Source organism: Salvelinus fontinalis, chromosome 20, assembly GCF_029448725.1.
Source record: "Salvelinus fontinalis isolate EN_2023a chromosome 20, ASM2944872v1, whole genome shotgun sequence".
NCBI lineage: Eukaryota > Metazoa > Chordata > Actinopteri > Salmoniformes > Salmonidae > Salvelinus > Salvelinus fontinalis.
Genome location: NC_074684.1, coordinates 45304884 through 45324883, shown reverse-complemented (window position 1 = coordinate 45324883; position 20000 = coordinate 45304884). Strand labels below are relative to the sequence as shown.

The window sequence follows — 20000 nt, the reverse complement described above, 5'->3', positions numbered from 1 at the left end:
ATGAGGTCATAATAGCCGTGATTCTGCTTGTGATGAGGTCATAATAGCCGTGATTCTGCTTGTGATGAGGTCATAATAGCCGTGATTCTGCGCATGCTGACAGCAACAACAGCATCTCTCCATCCATTTAACAGCTTGTTTTAAGTTTCATTCACTTTATTTCCATTGAGTTAACTTCACAGGTAGAAAAAATAAATCCCTCTTATTTACAAAGATATAAGGGCAAAGGTCAGCTGGAGGTCAGGAGACGGTCCCGGAGGTCAGAGGAAAGGAGACAGTAAAAGTGCACACTCAGAAAGGACAGTTCAAAGGGTCCCAGTCAGTCTCATGTCGCTGTAGGTCTCACTATCTTTCTCTTTCTCAGACAGTCCTTTTGCACAAAACTGGTAGAACTGGGAGGTACACAATCATTTCAAAACATTCAAATAAAGATGATATACAAATAAAGATGCTATATCTTCTCCTGTATTTCCTGTGTTCCTATAGGTTGCTGAGCAGGATGCCCTCTGACCTCCAGGAGCGTCACCTGACCTCCAGCTGTGACTCCTATATCAAGACCGAGCCCTCCTCCCCCTCCTCCTCATTGGTTGACATCATCAGCCACCACAGTCCCTCTGCCAATAGCGACGCCAGCGGCAGCTACATCAACGTAAACAACCTCAACGGAAGCTCGCACGTCCTCGACTCCCCATCCATGTTTAACCCGGGCATGCTGGGAGGGGGCGGAGCTTGTCTCCGGAGGTATGACGACTGCGGAGAGGGCGTGGCGGATGAGTCGCCGATCAAGTGCGAGTATACGTTGAATGCGATTCCGAAGAGGCTGTGTCTGGTGTGTGGGGATATCGCATCAGGTTACCACTATGGGGTCGCCTCCTGTGAGGCCTGCAAAGCCTTCTTCAAAAGGACCATACAAGGTATAGTACCACTCCACTCCCTCACTCGCTCACTCACATACTTACTCACTCCCTCCTTCACTCACTCACCACGGTTCACCTCTCGTAGGGACTATCTGTTGAAGACCCATTGTCAGTGCATTAACTGTTGGATGATTCTATGTGTCTCAGTTGAGAGTTTCCAGGGTTCCAGTCACAGATATACTAAACCAGTTGAGAGTTGCCAGGGTTACAGTCACAGATATACTAAACCAGTTGAGAGTTGCCAGGGTTACAGTCACAGATATACTAAACCAGTTGAGAGTTGCCAGGGTTACAGTCACAGATATACTAAACCAGTTGAGAGTTGCCAGGGTTACAGTCACAGATATACTAAACCAGTTGAGAGTTGCCAGGGTTACAGATAAAAGTGTCTGCTAAATGTCATTTTATTTCTATTTTTTTAGTCAGCAGACGCTCTAATCCAGAGCAACATACAAGTAAGTAAAACGACCTCATATCATGAAAATTGCAAGTTTTACAACTTTCAACCACCAAAAAAGACGTTGCTAATGGCATAATTGTCACGCCCTGACCTTAGAGAGCCTTTTTATGTCTCTATTTGGTTTGGTCAGGGTGTGATTTGGGGTGGGCATTCTATGTTTTTTGTTTTCTATGATTTTGTATTTCTTTGTTTTGGCCGGGTGTGGTTCTCAATCAGGGACAGCTGTCTATCGTTGTCTCTGATTGGGAACCATACTTATGTAGCCCTTTTCCCTCCCTCCTTTCAGGGTGGGAAGTTAACTTTGTTTGTGGCACTATAGCCCTTAAGTATCACGATTGTTTATTGTTTTTGTTGGCGTCATTTCTAAATAAAAGGAATATGTACGTTTACCACGCTGCGCTTTGGTCCTCTTCATTTCCACGGCCATGACAATAATCAATCACTGTATTAGCTACTGTAAATTGGACAGTGCTGTTAGATTAACAAGAATTTAAGCTTTCTGCTCATATCAGATATGTCTATGTCCTGGGAAATGTTCTTGTTACTTACAACCTCATGCTAATCGCATTAGCCTACGTTAGCCGAACCGTCCCGCGGGGGAACTACCGATCCTGTAGAGGTTCTAATGCCTAAACTTAATTAAACACATTTACAATAACTTTGAAATTTGACGTTTGAGAAACATGGATGAATGTCTAATTCTGACGCAAGACTGTGAGACCTAGTTGAGCCTACAGCTCATGTTCTATACTAGGGGTCAGGGGTCTGGAACGAGCCTCAGATTTTCATTCACACACACACACACACACACACACACACACACACACACACACACACACACACACACACACACACACACACACACACACACACACACACACACACACACACACTCACACACACACATACATACATACATACATACATTCACAAAGCTAACGCCAACATCATACCGAGCATATTTAAAGTTGGGTGGTTTAATGCCCTGGGTAAACATGAATACTCACTACAACACGGAATGACTTCCCTAACACTACACACGTCATTGGGGCAACACAGTATGACTTCCCTAACACTACACACGTCATTGGGGCAACACGGTATGACTTCCCTAACACTACACACGTCATTGAGGCAACACGGAATGACTTCCCTAACACTACACACGTCATTGGGGCAACACGGAATGACTTCCCTAACACTACACACGTCATTGAGGCAACACGGTATGACTTCCCTAACACTACACACGTCATTGAGGCAACACGGAATGACTTCCCTAACACTACACACGTCATTGGGGCAACACGGAATGACTTCCCTAACACTACACACGTCATTGGGGCAACACGGAATGACTTCCCTAACACTACACACGTCATTGGGGCAACACGGAATGACTTCCCTAACACTACACACGTCTATGGGGCAACACGGAATGACTTCCCTAACACTATACACGTCATTGAGGCAACACGGAATGACTTCCCTAACACTACACACGTCATTGGGGCAACACGGAATGACTTCCCTAACACTATACACGTCATTGAGGCAACACGGAATGACTTCCCTAACACTATACACGTCATTGAGGCAACACGGAATGACTTCCCTAACACTATACACGTCATTGAGGCAACACGGTATGACTTCCCTAACACTATACACGTCATTGAGGCAACACGGAATGACTTCCCTAACACTATACACGTCATTGAGGCAACACGGAATGACTTCCCTAACACTACACACGTCATTGGGGCAACACGGAATGACTTCCCTAACACTACACACGTCATTGGGGCAACACGGTTATCTCCTCACCTCTTTATATGGATAGTCCCATGTGTAAATGCTCTACAGACTATCAGTAACATTTCAATGACAGATGTAGGATCTTCATTTGAGCCAGTTTGCTACAGCAGGAACAGAATCCTGCAGCAATAGGAAAAGTGAATTATTACGTCGATTATAGTTAATGAACATTTTTGTAAGGGTTGATACATTTTTTGTACGGGAAAATGAAGTCTGAATTTTCAAAGTGGAAATTATAAACTTCAGAAGACATTTAAAAACTCAAATAGACTAAAAGTTTAAAATGCCCTCCATAGCAGGAAAGTTCTCCTGCAACAGGGTGATCAAATTAAGATCCTACAAATCTACTAACCCTAACCCTAGCTTTAACCCTAACTTTAACCCTTATCCTAATGCTAAACTTAACCCTTACTCTAAACCTAACCGTAACCCTAACCTTAATTAACCTTAGCAAGCAGTTGTTTATCAACAGAAGGTTTGTTGATAGTATCACCATCTGTAGAGCTACAGTTAGATTTGGTCATTTTAGCCAAAAATTTGAAAAAATGGTCCGATCCTTAAGAGGAAAGAAAATCTCTAAAACAACTTTCTATCGCTGGATTCAAACTTGCAACCTTTGGTATCAGAAGCAGATGCTTATCATCACACACAAAATATGTCACATTTTAAGAAGATAAATTGTGGAAGTGTTCAGTCATAATTATGACTTTGTGGCTGTGTTAACAAGTGACGACCAGGGGGGATGCTTTTTCCAGCAAAGGCCGTAGCCTGATGACAAATACTTTACTCAGTGAGGTCACTCCCACTAAGGCCAAATCTGAAGGGTTGATATCCCAGGTTTATGTGCTGTGTTCAATAACCTGTTGACGACGGTACACCAAGCAACACTTACCTTGATGAAAGCTCCCAACCTAAAGAAACACTTACCTTGATGAAAGCCCCCAATATAAGGAAATTGAAAGTGGCTTTCTTCTGGACCCAAGTTACATATTCCTCAGTATATAAACACACACACACAACAATATAACAAGTCATACTGTGGGGTGTTGGACCCAGTCAGGTCTTTATATAACAATATAACAAGTCATACTGTGGGGTGTTGGACCCAGTCAGGTCTTTATATAACAAGTCATACTGTGGGGTGTTGGACCCAGTCAGGTCTTTATATAACAAGTCATACTGTGGGGTGCTGGACCCAGTCAGGTCTTTATATAACAAGTCATACTGTGGGGTGTTGGACCCAGTCAGGTCTTTATATAACAAGTCATACTGTGGGGTGCTGGACCCAGTCAGGTCTATATATAACAAGTCATACTGTGGGGTGTTGGACCCAGTCAGGTCTTTATATAACAATATAACAAGTCATACTGTGGGGTGTTGGACCCAGTCAGGTCTTTATATAACAATATAACAAGTCATACTGTGGGGTGCTGGACCCAGTCAGGTCTTTATATAACAAGTCATACTGTGGGGTGTTGGACCCAGTCAGGTCTTTATATAACAAGTCATACTGTGGGGTGTTGGACCCAGTCAGGTCTTTATATAACAAGTCATACTGTGGGGTGTTGGACCCAGTCAGGTCTTTATATAACAATATAACAAGTCATACTGTGGGGTGTTGGACCCAGTCAGGTCTTTATATAACAATATAACAAGTCATACTGTGGAGTACTGGACCCAGTCAGGTCTTTATATAACAATATAACAAGTCATACTGTGGGGTGTTGGACCCAGTCAGGTCTTTATATAACAATTTAACAAGTCATACTGTGGAGTGTTGTACCCAGTCAGGTCTTTATAAAACAATATAACAAGTCATACTGTGGGGTGCTGGACCCAGTCAGGTCTTTATATAACAAGTCATACTGTGGGGTGTTGGACCCAGTCAGGTCTTTATATAACAATATAACAAGTCATACTGTGGGGTGTTGGACCCAGTCAGGTCTTTATATAACAATATAACAAGTCATACTGTGGGGTGTTGGACCCAGTCAGGTCTTTATATAACAATATAACAAGTCATACTGTGGGGTGTTGGACCCAGTCAGGTCTTTATATAACAAGTCATACTGTGGGGTGTTGGACCCAGTCAGGTCTTTATATAACAAGTCATACTGTGGGGTGTTGGACACAGTCAGGTCTTTATATAACAAGTCATACTGTGGGGTGCTGGACCCAGTCAGGTCTTTATATAACAAGTCATACTGTGGGGTGTTGGACCCAGTCAGGTCTTTATATAACAATATAACAAGTCATACTGTGGGGTGTTGGACCCAGTCAGGTCTTTATATAACAAGTCATACTGTGGGGTGTTGGACCCAGTCAGGTCTTTATATAACAAGTCATACTGTGGGGTGTTGGGTCCAGTCAGGTCTTTATATAACAATATAACAAGTCATACTGTGGGGTGTTGGACCCAGTCAGGTCTTTATATAACAATATAACAAGTCATACTGTGGGGTCCTGGACCCAGTCAGGTCTTTATATAACAATATAACAAGTCATACTGTGGGGTGTTGGACCCAGTCAGGTCTTTATATAACAATATAACAAGTCATACTGTGGGGTGTTGGACCCAGTCAGGTCTTTATATAACAAATCATACTGTGGGGTGCTGGACCCAGTCAGGTCTTTATATAACAAGTCATACTGTGGGGTGTTGGACCCAGTCAGGTCTTTATATAACAATATAACAAGTCATACTGTGGGGTGCTGGACCCAGTCAGGTCTTTATATAACAAGTCATACTGTGGGGTGTTGGACCCAGTCAGGTCTTTATATAACAATATAACAAGTCATACTGTGGGGTGCTGGACCCAGTCAGGTCTTTATATAACAATATAACAAGTCATACTGTGGGGTTCTGGACCCAGTCAGGTCTTTATATAACAATATAACAAGTCATACTGTGGGGTGTTGGACCCAGTCAGGTCTTTATATAACAAGTCATACTGTGGGGTGCTGGACCCAGTCAGGTCTTTATATAACAAGTCATACTGTGGGGTGTTGGACCCAGTCAGGTCTTTATATAACAATATAACAAGTCATACTGTGGGGTGTTGGACCCAGTCAGGTCTTTATATAACAAGTCATACTGTGGGGTGTTGGACCCAGTCAGGTCTTTATATAACAAGTCATACTGTGGGGTGTTGGGTCCAGTCAGGTCTTTATATAACAATATAACAAGTCATACTGTGGGGTGTTGGACCCAGTCAGGTCTTTATATAACAATATAACAAGTCATACTGTGGGGTCCTGGACCCAGTCAGGTCTTTATATAACAATATAACAAGTCATACTGTGGTGTGTTGGACCCAGTCAGGTCTTTATATAACAATATAACAAGTCATACTGTGGGGTGTTGGACCCAGTCAGGTCTTTATATAACAAGTCATACTGTGGGGTGCTGGACCCAGTCAGGTCTTTATATAACAAGTCATACTGTGGGGTGTTGGACCCAGTCAGGTCTTTATATAACAATATAACAAGTCATACTGTGGGGTGCTGGACCCAGTCAGGTCTTTATATAACAAGTCATACTGTGGGGTGTTGGACCTAGTCAGGTCTTTATATAACAATATAACAAGTCATACTGTGGGGTGCTGGACCCAGTCAGGTCTTTATATAACAATATAACAAGTCATACTGTGGGGTTCTGGACCCAGTCAGGTCTTTATATAACAATATAACAAGTCATACTGTGGGGTGTTGGACCCAGTCAGGTCTTTATATAACAAGTCATACTGTGGGGTGCTGGACCCAGTCAGGTCTTTATATAACAATATAACAAGTCATACTGTGGGGTGTTGGACCCAGTCAGGTCTTTATATAACAAGTCATACTGTGGGGTGTTGGACCCAGTCAGGTCTTTATATAACAATATAACAAGTCATACTGTGGGGTGTTGGACCCAGTCAGGTCTTTATATAACAATATAACAAGTCATACTGTGGGGTGTTGGACCCAGTCAGGTCTTTCAATAACAATATAACAAGTCATACTGTGGGGTGCTGGACCCAGTCAGGTCTTTATATAACAAGTCATACTGTGGGGTGTTGGACCCAGTCAGGTCTTTATATAACAAGTCATACTGTGGGGTGTTGGACCCAGTCAGGTCTTTATATAACAAGTCATACTGTGGGGTGTTGGACCCAGTCAGGTCTATATATAACAAGTCATACTGTGGGGTGTTGGACCCAGTCAGGTCTTTATATAACAATATAACAAGTCATACTGTGGGGTGTTGGACCCAGTCAGGTCTTTATATAACAATATAACAAGTCATACTGTGGGGTGTTGGACCCAGTCAGGTCTTTATATAACAATATAACAAGTCATACTGTGGGGTGCTGGACCCAGTCAGGTCTTTATATAACAAGTCATACTGTGGGGTGTTGGACCCAGTCAGGTCTTTATATAACAAGTCATACTGTGGGGTGTTGGACCCAGTCAGGTCTTTATATAACAAGTCATACTGTGGGGTGTTGGACCCAGTCAGGTCTTCTATAACAATATAACAAGTCATACTGTGGGGTGTTGGACCCAGTCAGGTCTTTATATAACAATATAACAAGTCATACTGTGGGGTGTTGGACCCAGTCAGGTCTTTATATAACAAGTCATACTGTGGGGTGTTGGACCCTGTCAGGTCTTTATATAACAAGTCATACTGTGGGGTGTTGGACCCAGTCAGGTCTATATATAACAAGTCATACTGTGGGGTGTTGGACCCAGTCAGGTCTTTATATAACAATATAACAAGTCATACTGTGGGGTGTTGGACCCAGTCAGGTCTTTAAAAAACAATATAACAAGTCATACTGTGGGGTGTTGGACCCAGTCAGGTCTTTATATAACAATATAACAAGTCATACTGTGGGGTGCTGGACCCAGTCAGGTCTTTATATAACAAGTCATACTGTGGGGTGTTGGACCCAGTCAGGTCTTTATATAACAAGTCATACTGTGGGGTGTTGGACCCAGTCAGGTCTTCTATAACAATATAACAAGTCATACTGTGGGGTGTTGGACCCAGTCAGGTCTTTATATAACAATATAACAAGTCATACTGTGGGGTGTTGGACCCAGTCAGGTCTTTATATAACAAGTCATACTGTGGGGTGTTGGACCCAGTCAGGTCTTTATATAACAAGTCATACTGTGGGGTGTTGGACCCAGTCAGGTCTTCTATAACAATATAACAAGTCATACTGTGGGGTGTTGGACCGAGTCAGGTCTTTATATAACAATATAACAAGTCATACTGTGGGGTGCTGGACCCAGTCAGGTCTTTATATAACAAGTCATACTGTGGGGTGTTGGACCCAGTCAGGTCTATATATAACAAGTCATACTGTGGGGTGTTGGACCCAGTCAGGTCTTTATATAACAAGTCATACTGTGGGGTTATGGACCCAGTCAGGTCTTTATATAACAAGTCATACTGTGGGGTGTTGGACCCAGTCAGGTCTTTATATAACAATATAACAAGTCATACTGTGGGGTGTTAGACCCAGTCAGGTCTTTATATAACAAGTCATACTGTGGGGTGTTGGACCCAGTCAGGTCTTTATATAACAATATAACAAGTCATACTGTGGGGTGTTGGACCCAGTCAGGTCTTTGTATAACAAGTCATAATGTGTGGTGTTGGACCCAGTCAGGTCTTTATATAACAAGTCATACTGTGGGGTGTTGGACCCAGTCAGGTCTTTGTATAACAAGTCATACTGTGGGGTGTTGGACCCAGTCAGGTCTTTATATAACAATATAACAAGTCATACTGTGGGGTGTTGGACCCAGTCAGGTCTTTATATAACAATATAACAAGTCATACTGTGGGGTGTTGGACCCAGTCAGGTCTTTATATAACAAGTCATACTGTGGGGTGCTGGACCCAGTCAGGTCTTTATATAACAAGTCATACTGTGGGGTGTTGGACCCAGTCAGTTCTTTATGTAACAAGTCATACTGTGGGGTGTTGGACCCAGTCAGGTCTTTATATAACAAGTCATACTGTGGGGTGTTGGACCCAGTCAGGTCTTTATATAACAAGTCATACTGTGGGGTGTTGGACCCAGTCAGGTCTTTATATAACAAGTCATACTGTGGGGTGCTGGACCCAGTCAGGTCTTTATATAACAATATAACAAGTCATACTGTGGGGTGTTGGACCCAGTCAGGTCTTTATATAACAAGTCATACTGTGGGGTGTTGGACCCAGTCAGGTCTTTATATAACAAGTCATACTGTGGGGTGCTGGACCAAGTCAGGTCTTTATATAACAATATAACAAGTCATACTGTGGGGTGTTGGACCCAGTCAGGTCTTTATATAACAAGTCATACTGTGGGTTGCTGGACCCAGTCAGGTCTTTATATAACAATATAACAAGTCATACTGTGGGGTGTTGGACCCAGTCAGGTCTTTATATAACAATATAACAAGTCATACTGTGGGGTGTTGGACCCAGTCAGGTCTTTATATAACAATATAACAAGTCATACTGTGGGGTGCTGGACCCAGTCAGGTCTTTATATAACAAGTCATACTGTGGGGTGTTGGACCCAGTCAGGTCTTTATATAACAAGTCATACTGTGGGGTGTTGGACCCAGTCAGGTCTTTATATAACAAGTCATACTGTGGGGTGTTGGACCCAGTCAGGTCTATATATAACAAGTCATACTGTGGGGTGTTGGACCCAGTCAGGTCTTTATATAACAATATAACAAGTCATTCTGTGGGGTGTTGGACCCAGTCAGGTCTTTATATAACAATATAACAAGTCATACTGTGGGGTGTTGGACCCAGTCAGGTCTTTATATAACAATATAACAAGTCATACTGTGGGGTGCTGGACCCAGTCAGGTCTTTATATAACAAGTCATACTGTGGGGTGTTGGACCCAGTCAGGTCTTTATATAACAAGTCATACTGTGGGGTGTTGGACCCAGTCAGGTCTTCTATAACAATATAACAAGTCATACTGTGGGGTGTTGGACCCAGTCAGGTCTTTATATAACAATATAACAAGTCATACTGTGGGGTGTTGGACCCAGTCAGGTCTTTATATAACAAGTCATACTGTGGGTGTTGGACCCTGTCAGGTCTTTATATAACAAGTCATACTGTGGGGTGTTGGACCCAGTCAGGTCTATATATAACAAGTCATGCTGTGGGGTGTTGGACCCAGTCAGGTCTTTATATAACAATATAACAAGTCATACTGTGGGGTGTTGGACCCAGTCAGGTCTTTATATAACAATATAACAAGTCATACTGTGGGGTGTTGGACCCAGTCAGGTCTTTATATAACAATATAACAAGTCATACTGTGGGGTGCTGGACCCAGTCAGGTCTTTATATAACAAGTCATACTGTGGGGTGTTGGACCCAGTCAGGTCTTTATATAACAAGTCATACTGTGGGGTGTTGGACCCAGTCAGGTCTTTATATAACAAGTCATACTGTGGGGTGTTGGACCCAGTCAGGTCTTCTATAACAATATAACAAGTCATACTGTGGGGTGTTGGACCCAGTCAGGTCTTTATATAACAATATAACAAGTCATACTGTGGGGTGTTGGACCCAGTCAGGTCTTTATATAACAAGTCATACTGTGGGGTGTTGGACCCAGTCAGGTCTTTATATAACAAGTCATACTGTGGGGTGTTGGACCCAGTCAGGTCTTCTATAACAATATAACAAGTCATACTGTGGGGTGTTGGACCCAGTCAGGTCTTTATATAACAATATAACAAGTCATACTGTGGGGTGCTGGACCCAGTCAGGTCTTTATATAACAAGTCATACTGTGGGGTGTTGGACCCAGTCAGGTCTATATATAACAAGTCATACTGTGGGGTGTTGGACCCAGTCAGGTCTTTATATAACAAGTCATACTGTGGGGTTATGGACCCAGTCAGGTCTTTATATAACAAGTCATACTGTGGGGTGTTGGACCCAGTCAGGTCTTTATATAACAATATAACAAGTCATACTGTGGGGTGTTAGACCCAGTCAGGTCTTTATATAACAAGTCATACTGTGGGGTGTTGGACCCAGTCAGGTCTTTATATAACAATATAACAAGTCATACTGTGGGGTGTTGGACCCAGTCAGGTCTTTGTATAACAAGTCATACTGTGTGGTGTTGGACCCAGTCAGGTCTTTATATAACAAGTCATACTGTGGGGTGTTGGACCCAGTCAGGTCTTTATATAACAAGTCATACTGTGGGGTGTTGGACCCAGTCAGGTCTATATATAACAAGTCATACTGTGGGGTGTTGGACCCAGTCAGGTCTTTATATAACAAGTCATACTGTGGGGTTATGGACCCAGTCAGGTCTTTATATAACAAGTCATACTGTGGGGTGTTGGACCCAGTCAGGTCTTTATATAACAATATAACAAGTCATACTGTGGGGTGTTAGACCCAGTCAGGTCTTTATATAACAAGTCATACTGTGGGGTGTTGGACCCAGTCAGGTCTTTATATAACAATATAACAAGTCATACTGTGGGGTGTTGGACCCAGTCAGGTCTTTGTATAACAAGTCATACTGTGTGGTGTTGGACCCAGTCAGGTCTTTATATAACAAGTCATACTGTGGGGTGTTGGACCCAGTCAGGTCTTTGTATAACAAGTCATACTGTGGGGTGTTGGACCCAGTCAGGTCTTTATATAACAATATAACAAGTCATACTGTGGGGTGTTGGACCCAGTCAGGTCTTTATATAACAATATAACAAGTCATACTGTGGGGTGTTGGACCCAGTCAGGTCTTTATATAACAAGTCATACTGTGGGGTGCTGGACCCAGTCAGGTCTTTATATAACAAGTCATACTGTGGGGTGTTGGACCCAGTCAGGTCTTTATGTAACAAGTCATACTGTGGGGTGTTGGACCCAGTCAGGTCTTTATATAACAAGTCATACTGTGGGGTGTTGGACCCAGTCAGGTCTTTATATAACAAGTCATACTGTGGGGTGTTGGACCCAGTCAGGTCTTTATATAACAAGTCATACTGTGGGGTGCTGGACCCAGTCAGGTCTTTATATAACAATATAACAAGTCATACTGTGGGGTGTTGGACCCAGTCAGGTCTTTATATAACAAGTCATACTGTGGGGTGTTGGACCCAGTCAGGTCTCTATATAACAAGTCATACTGTGGGGTGCTGGACCCAGTCAGGTCTTTATATAACAAGTCATACTGTGGGGTGTTGGACCCAGTCAGGTCTTTATATAACAAGTCATACTGTGGGGTGTTGGACCCAGTCAGGTCTTAATATAACAAGTCATACTGTGGGGTGTTGGACCCAGTCAGGTCTTTATATAACAAGTCATACTGTGGGGTGTTGGACCCAGTCAGGTCTTTATATAACAATATAACAAGTCATACTGTGGAGTACTGGACCCAGTCAGGTCTTTATATAACAATATAACAAGTCACACTGTGGGGTGTTGGACCCAGTCAGGTCTTTATATAACAATATAACAAGTCATACTGTGGGGTGTTGGACCCAGTCAGGTCTTTATATAACAAGTCATACTGTGGGGTGTTGGACCCAGTCAGGTCTTAATATAACAAGTCATACTGTGGGGTGTTGGACCCAGTCAGGTCTTAATATAACAAGTTATACTGTGGGGTGCTGGACCCAATCAGGTCTTTATATAACAATATAACAAGTCATACTGTGGGGTGTTGGACCCAGTCAGGTCTTTATATAACAAGTCATACTGTGGGGTGTTGGACCCAGTCAGGTCTTTATATAACAATATAACAAGTCATACTGTGGGGTGTTGAACCCAGTCAGGTCTTTATATAACAATATAACAAGTCATACTGTGGGGTGTTGGACCCAGTCAGGTCTTTATATAACAATATAACAAGTCATACTGTGGGGTGTTGGACCCAGTCAGGTCTTTATATAACAATATAACAAGTCATACTGTGGGGTGTTGGACCCAGTCAGGTCTTTATATAACAATATAACAAGTCATACTGTGGGGTGTTGGACCCAGTCAGGTCTTTATATAACAATATAACAAGTCATACTGTGGGGTGTTGGACCCAGTCAGGTCTTTATATAACAATATAACAAGTCATACTGTGGGGTGTTGGACCCAGTCAGGTCTTTATATAACAAGTCATACTGTGGGGTGTTGGACCCAGTCAGGTCTTTATATAACAATATAACAAGTCATACTGTGGGGTGTTGGACCCAGTCAGGTCTTTATATAACAATATAACAAGTCATACTGTGGGGTGTTGGACCCAGTCAGGTCTTTATATAACAATATAACAAGTCATACTGTGGGGTGTTGGACCCAGTCAGGTCTTTATATAACAATATAACAAGTCATACTGTGGGGTGCTGGACCCAGTCAGGTCTTTATATAACAATATAACAAGTCATACTGTGGGGTGTTGGACCCAGTCAGGTCTTTATATAACAAGTCATACTGTGGGGTGTTGGACCCAGTCAGGTCTTTATATAACAAGTCACACTGTGGGGTGCTGGACCCAGTCAGGTCTTTATATAACAATATAACAAGTCTTACTGTGGGGTGTTGGACCCAGTCAGGTCTTTATATAACAATATAACAAGTCATACTGTGGGGTGTTGGACCCAGTCAGGTCTTTATATAACAAGTCATACTGTGGGGTGTTGGACCCAGTCAGGTCTTTATATAACAATATAACAAGTCATACTGTGGGGTGTTGGACCCAATCAGGTCTTTATATAACAAGTCATACTGTGGGGTGTTGGACCCAGTCAGGTCTTTATATAACAAGTCATACTGTGGGGTGTTGGACCCAGTCAGGTCTTTATATAACAATATAACAAGTCATACTGTGGGGTGTTGGACCCAGTCAGGTCTTTATATAACAAGTCATACTGTGGGGTGTTGGACCCAGTCAGGTCTTTATATAACAAGTCATACTGTGGGGTGCTGGACTCAGTCAGGTCTTTATATAACAAGTCATACTGTGGGGTGTTGGACCCAGTCAGGTCTTTATATAACAATATAACAAGTCATACTGTGGGGTGTTGGACCCAGTCAGGTCTTTATATAACAAGTCATACTGTGGGGTGTTGGACTCAGTCAGGTCTTTGTATAACAAGTCATACTGTGGGGTGTTGGACCCAGTCAGGTCTTTATATAACAATATAACAAGTCATACTGTGGGGTGTTGGACCCAGTCAGGTCTTTATATAACAATATAACAAGTCATACTGTGGGGTGTTGGACCCAGTCAGGTCTTTATATAACAATATAACAAGTCATACTGTGGGGTGTTGGACCCAGTCAGGTCTTTATATAACAAGTCATACTGTGGGGTGTTGGACCCAGTCAGGTCTTTATATAACAAGTCATACTGTGGGGTGCTGGACCCAGTCAGGTCTTTATATAACAAGTCATACTGTGGGGTGTTGGACCCAGTCAGGTCTTTATATAACAAGTCATACTGTGGGGTGCTGGACCCAGTCAGGTCTTTATATAACAAGTCATACTGTGGGGTGTTGGACCCAGTCAGGTCTTTATATAACAATATAACAAGTCATACTGTGGGGTGTTGGACCCAGTCAGGTCTTTATATAACAATATAACAAGTCATACTGTGGGGTGTTGGACCCAGTCAGGTCTTTATATAACAAGTCATACTGTGGGGTGTTGGACCCAGTCAGGTCTTTATATAACAAGTCATACTGTGGGGTGTTGGACCCAGTCAGGTCTTTATATAACAAGTCACACTGTGGGGTGTTGGACCCAGTCAGGTCTTTATATAACAAGTCATACTGTGGGGTGTTGGACCCAGTCAGGTCTTTATATAACAATATAACAAGTCATACTGTGGGGTGCTGGACACAGTCAGGTCTTTATATAACAATATAACAAGTCATACTGTGGGGTGTTGGACCCAGTCAGGTCTTTATATAACAAGTCATACTGTGGGGTGTTGGACCCAGTCAGGTCTTTATATAACAAGTCATACTTTGGGGTGTTGGACCCAGTCAGGTCTTTATATAACAATATAACAAGTCATACTGTGGGGTGTTGGACCCAGTCAGGTCTTTATATAACAATATAACAAGTCATACTGTGGGGTTCTGGACCCAGTCAGGTCTTTATATAACAATATAACAAGTCATACTGTGGGGTGTTGGACCCAGTCAGGTCTTTATATAACAATATAACAAGTCATACTGTGGGGTTCTGGACCCAGTCAGGTCTTTATATAACAATATAACAAGTCATACTGTGGGGTGTTGGACCCAGTCATGTCTTTATATAACAATATAACAAGTCATACTGTGGGGTGCTGGACCCAGTCAGGTCTTTATATAACAATATAACAAGTCATACTGTGGGGTGTTGGACCCAGTCAGGTCTTTATATAACAATATAACAAGTCATACTGTGGGGTGTTGGACCCAGTCAGGTCTTTGACACATTCACCCACTCCCACGCTGAAAGATCAGCCACAAAATGTTGGCACCATTGTAGCCCTGGTCTTCAGCATGGGAACAGAAGAGGACTGCCTGGTGCGGTGGACTCGGGTTGGACTATCGAAGACGACCAGCGGTCTTCTTCTCTGTCTCCTCTATGGCATTGAGTTGTCCATCACCAGTCGTCGTCTCCCCCCCCCCCCCCCCCCTACTTCCTTTCCGATTATTTTCTCCTTCGTGGAGGACAGATCTTAATGGAACTCATCTGTCCGATACCATAGGAGGGTCAGTCAATAACAATCAGCGTTGATGGGCCACTGGGACTAAAAACCTGGCTTTTCATTGGGGGGAAAAGTCAGTGTGTGTGTGTGTGGGGAATCAGGGGTGGCCAAGGGGTGGCCAATTAGGACACTAAGGCAATAACAGTGATAACAGTTAAAACAGTGAGAGATTATAGAGGGGGGGGGGAGATGAGGAAATAGAGGGAGATGAGGAAAGAGAGAGAGAGAAGGGGGAGGAGAGAGAGAGAGAGGGGAGGAGAGAGAGGGATGAGGAAAGAGAGGGAGATAGGAAATAGAGGGAGAGAGCTGAGAGAGAGAGGGGAGGAGAGAGAGAGATGAGGAAAGAGAGGGAGAGAGAGAGATGAGGAAAGAGAGGGAGAGAGAGAGCTGAGAGAGAGAGAGAGAGACAGAGATAGAGAGAGGGGGTAGGAGAGAAAGAGAGAGAGATGAGGGAGAGAGAAAGAGACATTCTTGGCAATGGTTTAATGGATTGGTAGTAGGGATGGAGGAGGACAAGGAGAGGTCCTCCTTCCTAATGGATTGGTAGTAGGGATGGTGGAGGACAAGGAGAGGTCCTCCTTCCTAATGGATTGGTAGTAGGGATGGTGGAGGACAAGGAGAGGTCCTCCTTTCTAATGGATTGGTAGTAGGGATGGTGGAGGACAAGGAGAGGTCCTCCTTTCTAATGGATTGGTAGTAGGGATGGAGGAGGACAAGGAGAGGTCCTCCTTTCTAATGGATTGGTAGTAGGGATGGAGGAGGACAAGGAGAGGTCCTCCTTTCTAATGGATTGGTAGTAGGGATGGAGGAGGACAAGGAGAGGTCCTCCTTTCTAATGGATTGGTAGTAGGGATGGAGGAGGACAAGGAGAGGTCCTCCTTTCTAATGGATTGGTAGTAGGGATGGAGGAGGACAAGGAGAGGTCCTCCTTCCTAATGGATTGGTAGTAGGGATGGAGGAGGACAAGGAGAGGTCCTCCTTTCTAATGGATTGGTAGTAGGGATGGAGGAGGACAAGGAGAGGTCCTCCTTCCTAATGGATTGGTAGTAGGGATGGAGGAGGACAAGGAGAGGTCCAGCTAGAGTGGGGATCAGGAAGTGGAGCCCAGCATCGCATAATAATATAATAATAATAATATATCAACATTTAGAGGAAAAGAAGAGAGGTTAAGGAAGGGTAGAAGAAAGCCGGGAGAGAGAAGGACGTCCTCTGAGGAGATAAAAAGGTTGGACAGGAGAGCTGATTAAAGTAAGGAGGTATTATAACCTTATGAAATAACCTGATACATTTAAGGTGATATGTGAGGATACTGTGTTAGATTTAAGGTGATATGTGAGGATACTGTGTTAGATTTAAGGTGATATGTGAGGATACTCTGTGTTAGATTTAAGGTGATATGTGAGGATACTCTGTTAGATTTAAGGTGATATGTGAGGATACTGTGATAGATTTAAGGTGATATGTGAGGATACTGTGATAGATTTAAGGTGATATGTGAGGATACTCTGATAGATTTAAGGTGATATGTGAGGATACTCTGTTAGATTTAAGGTGATATGTGAGGATACTGTGATAGATTTAAGGTGATATGTGAGGATACTGTGTTAGATTTAAGGTGATATGTGAGGATACTGTGATAGATTTAAGGTGATATGTGAGGATACTGTGATAGATTTAAGGTGATATGTGAGGATACTGTGATAGATTTAAGGTGATATGTGAGGATACTGTGATAGATTTAAGGTGATATGTGAGGATACTGTGTTAGATTTAAGGTGATATGTGAGGATACTGTGATAGATTTAAGGTGATATGTGAGGATACTGTGTTAGATTTAAGGTGATATGTGAGGATACTCTGTGTTAGATTTCATGTTCGTGTCATTGGATGTTTTTCCCTTGCATCATCTTACTTTATTATATTGGTTTAAATTGTGACATTATAATTATAACAGTTTTAAGTTTTTAATGTCACGTACACAAGTATAGTGAAATGCCTTTCTTGCACACTCCTAAACAAACAATATGAGGTAATCAATATGTTTTTCCCTTCCATCATCTTACTTTATTACAAACAATATGCGGTAATCAATATCATTGTCACGATCGTGTGGCGGATTGACGGACCAAAATGCAGCAGTTGAGCTGCAGTTGAGCTGCAGCTCCGGACTGAGGGACTGCAGCTCCGGACTGAGGGACGGCCCATGGCTGGCTGACAGATCTGGCTGCTCATGGCTAGCTGACGGATCTGGCTGCTCATGGCTAGCTGGCGGCTCTGGCAGATCCTGGCTAGCTGGCGGCTCTGGCAGATCCTGTCTGGTTGGCGGCTCTGGCAGATCCTGTCTGGTTGGCGGCTCTGGCAGATCCTGTCTGACGGACGGCTCTAGCGGCTCCTGTCTGGCTGGCGGCTCTAGCGGCTCCTGTCTGGCGGACGGCTCAGTGGGCTCATGGCAGACGGGCGGCTTTGCAGGCTCATGGCAGACGGGCGGCTTTGCAGGCTCATTGCAGACGGATGGCTCAGATGGCGCTGGGGAGACGGATGGCTCAGATGGCGCTGGGGAGACGAGCAGTTCAGTCAACGCTGTGCAGACGGCAGACTCCTGCCGGCTGAGGCGCACTGTAGGCCTGGTGCGTGGTGCCGGGACTGGTGGCACCGGGCTGGGGACACGCATCTCAGGTCTAGTGCGGGGAGCAGCAACAGGACGCACAGGACTCTGGGGACACACAGGAGGCTTGGTGCGTGGTTTAGACACTGGTGGTAAAGGGCTGGAGACACGCACCATATAGCTAGTGCGTGGAGGAGGCACTGGTGGTACTGGATTGGGGCGGGGAGGTGGCGCCGGAAATACCGGACCGTGCAGGCGTACTGGCTCCCTTGAACGCCGAGCCTGCCCAACCTTACCTGGTTGTATGCTCCCCGTCGCCTGACCAGTGCGGGGAGGTGGAATAACCCGCACCGGCCTATGTAGGCGAACCGGGGACACCATGCGTAAGGCTGGTGCCATGTACGCCGGCCCGAGGAGACGCACTGGTGACCAGATGCGTTGGGCCGGCTTCATGACATACGGCTCAACGCTCAGTCTAGCCCGGCCGATACGTGGAGCTGAAATGTACCGAACCGGGCTATGCACGCGTACAGGAGACACCGTGTGCTCTACTGCGTAACACGGTGTCTGCCCGTACTCCCGCTCTCCACGGTAAGTACAGGGAGTAGGCGCAGGTTTCCTACCTGACTTCGCCACACTCCCTTTTTGGGTTGTACTCACGGGTCTCCAGCCTTGTCTCCGTGCTGCCTCCTCATATCGCCTCCTCTCGGCTTTCGCTGCCTCCAGCTCTTCACGAGGGAGGCGATATTCTCCAGGTTGATCCCAAGGTCCATCTCCTTCCAATTCGTCCTCCCAACTCCAGAAATCCTGTGTAGGTAGGTCCTGTTGCCGCCTTCCATGCCGCTTGGTCCTATGGTGAGTAATTCTGTCACGATCGTGTGGCGGATTGACAGACCAAAATGCAGCAGTTGGAAAATAAGCCATCTTCTTTTATTTTAAAAGATGACAAACAATAAACACGAAACACTTTAACAAAATAACAAAACGACCGTGAAGCTACAAACGTTGTGCACATACATACAGGCTACAAACGTTCTACATAGACAATTACTCACAACCAATGAGAGCCTATGGCTACCCTAAATAAGGCTCCCAATCAGAGACAACCGAAATCAGCTGTCTCTAATTGGGAACTCATTCAGGTAACCATAGACTCTCCTAGACAACTAAACATACATAGACAACGCTAGACATCTACACTCAACACAAACCCATATACTACACCCCATAACCCCTTTACCATATAAACACCCAAAACTAACAAAACATAAACATTCCCCATGTCACACCCTGACCTAACTAAAATAATCAAGAAAACAAAGAATACTAAGGCCAGGGCGTGACAATCATTGTAGCGCTAACCACATTGTTCTTACAATTATGAGATTTGCATCAAGTTTCAGTGTCAACAAAATGATTTATGAAAGTTATAAACAACTCAGAAATATGTATTACAC

General features: G+C 43.9%; 1 protein-coding gene across 1 annotated transcript in view; it reads left to right on the top strand.

Annotated features, from left to right (window-relative positions):
- LOC129817910 (steroid hormone receptor ERR2-like) overlaps positions 1-20000 on the top strand; it is a 179488-nt gene that overhangs the window by 16429 nt on the left and 143059 nt on the right. The window contains exons 2-3 of the mRNA XM_055873508.1: positions 487-914; positions 1340-1372. Of these exons, the coding sequence (XP_055729483.1) occupies positions 500-914; positions 1340-1372 (448 nt within the window). The 5' untranslated portion in view covers positions 487-499. The remainder of the gene's footprint in view (positions 1-486; positions 915-1339; positions 1373-20000) is intronic.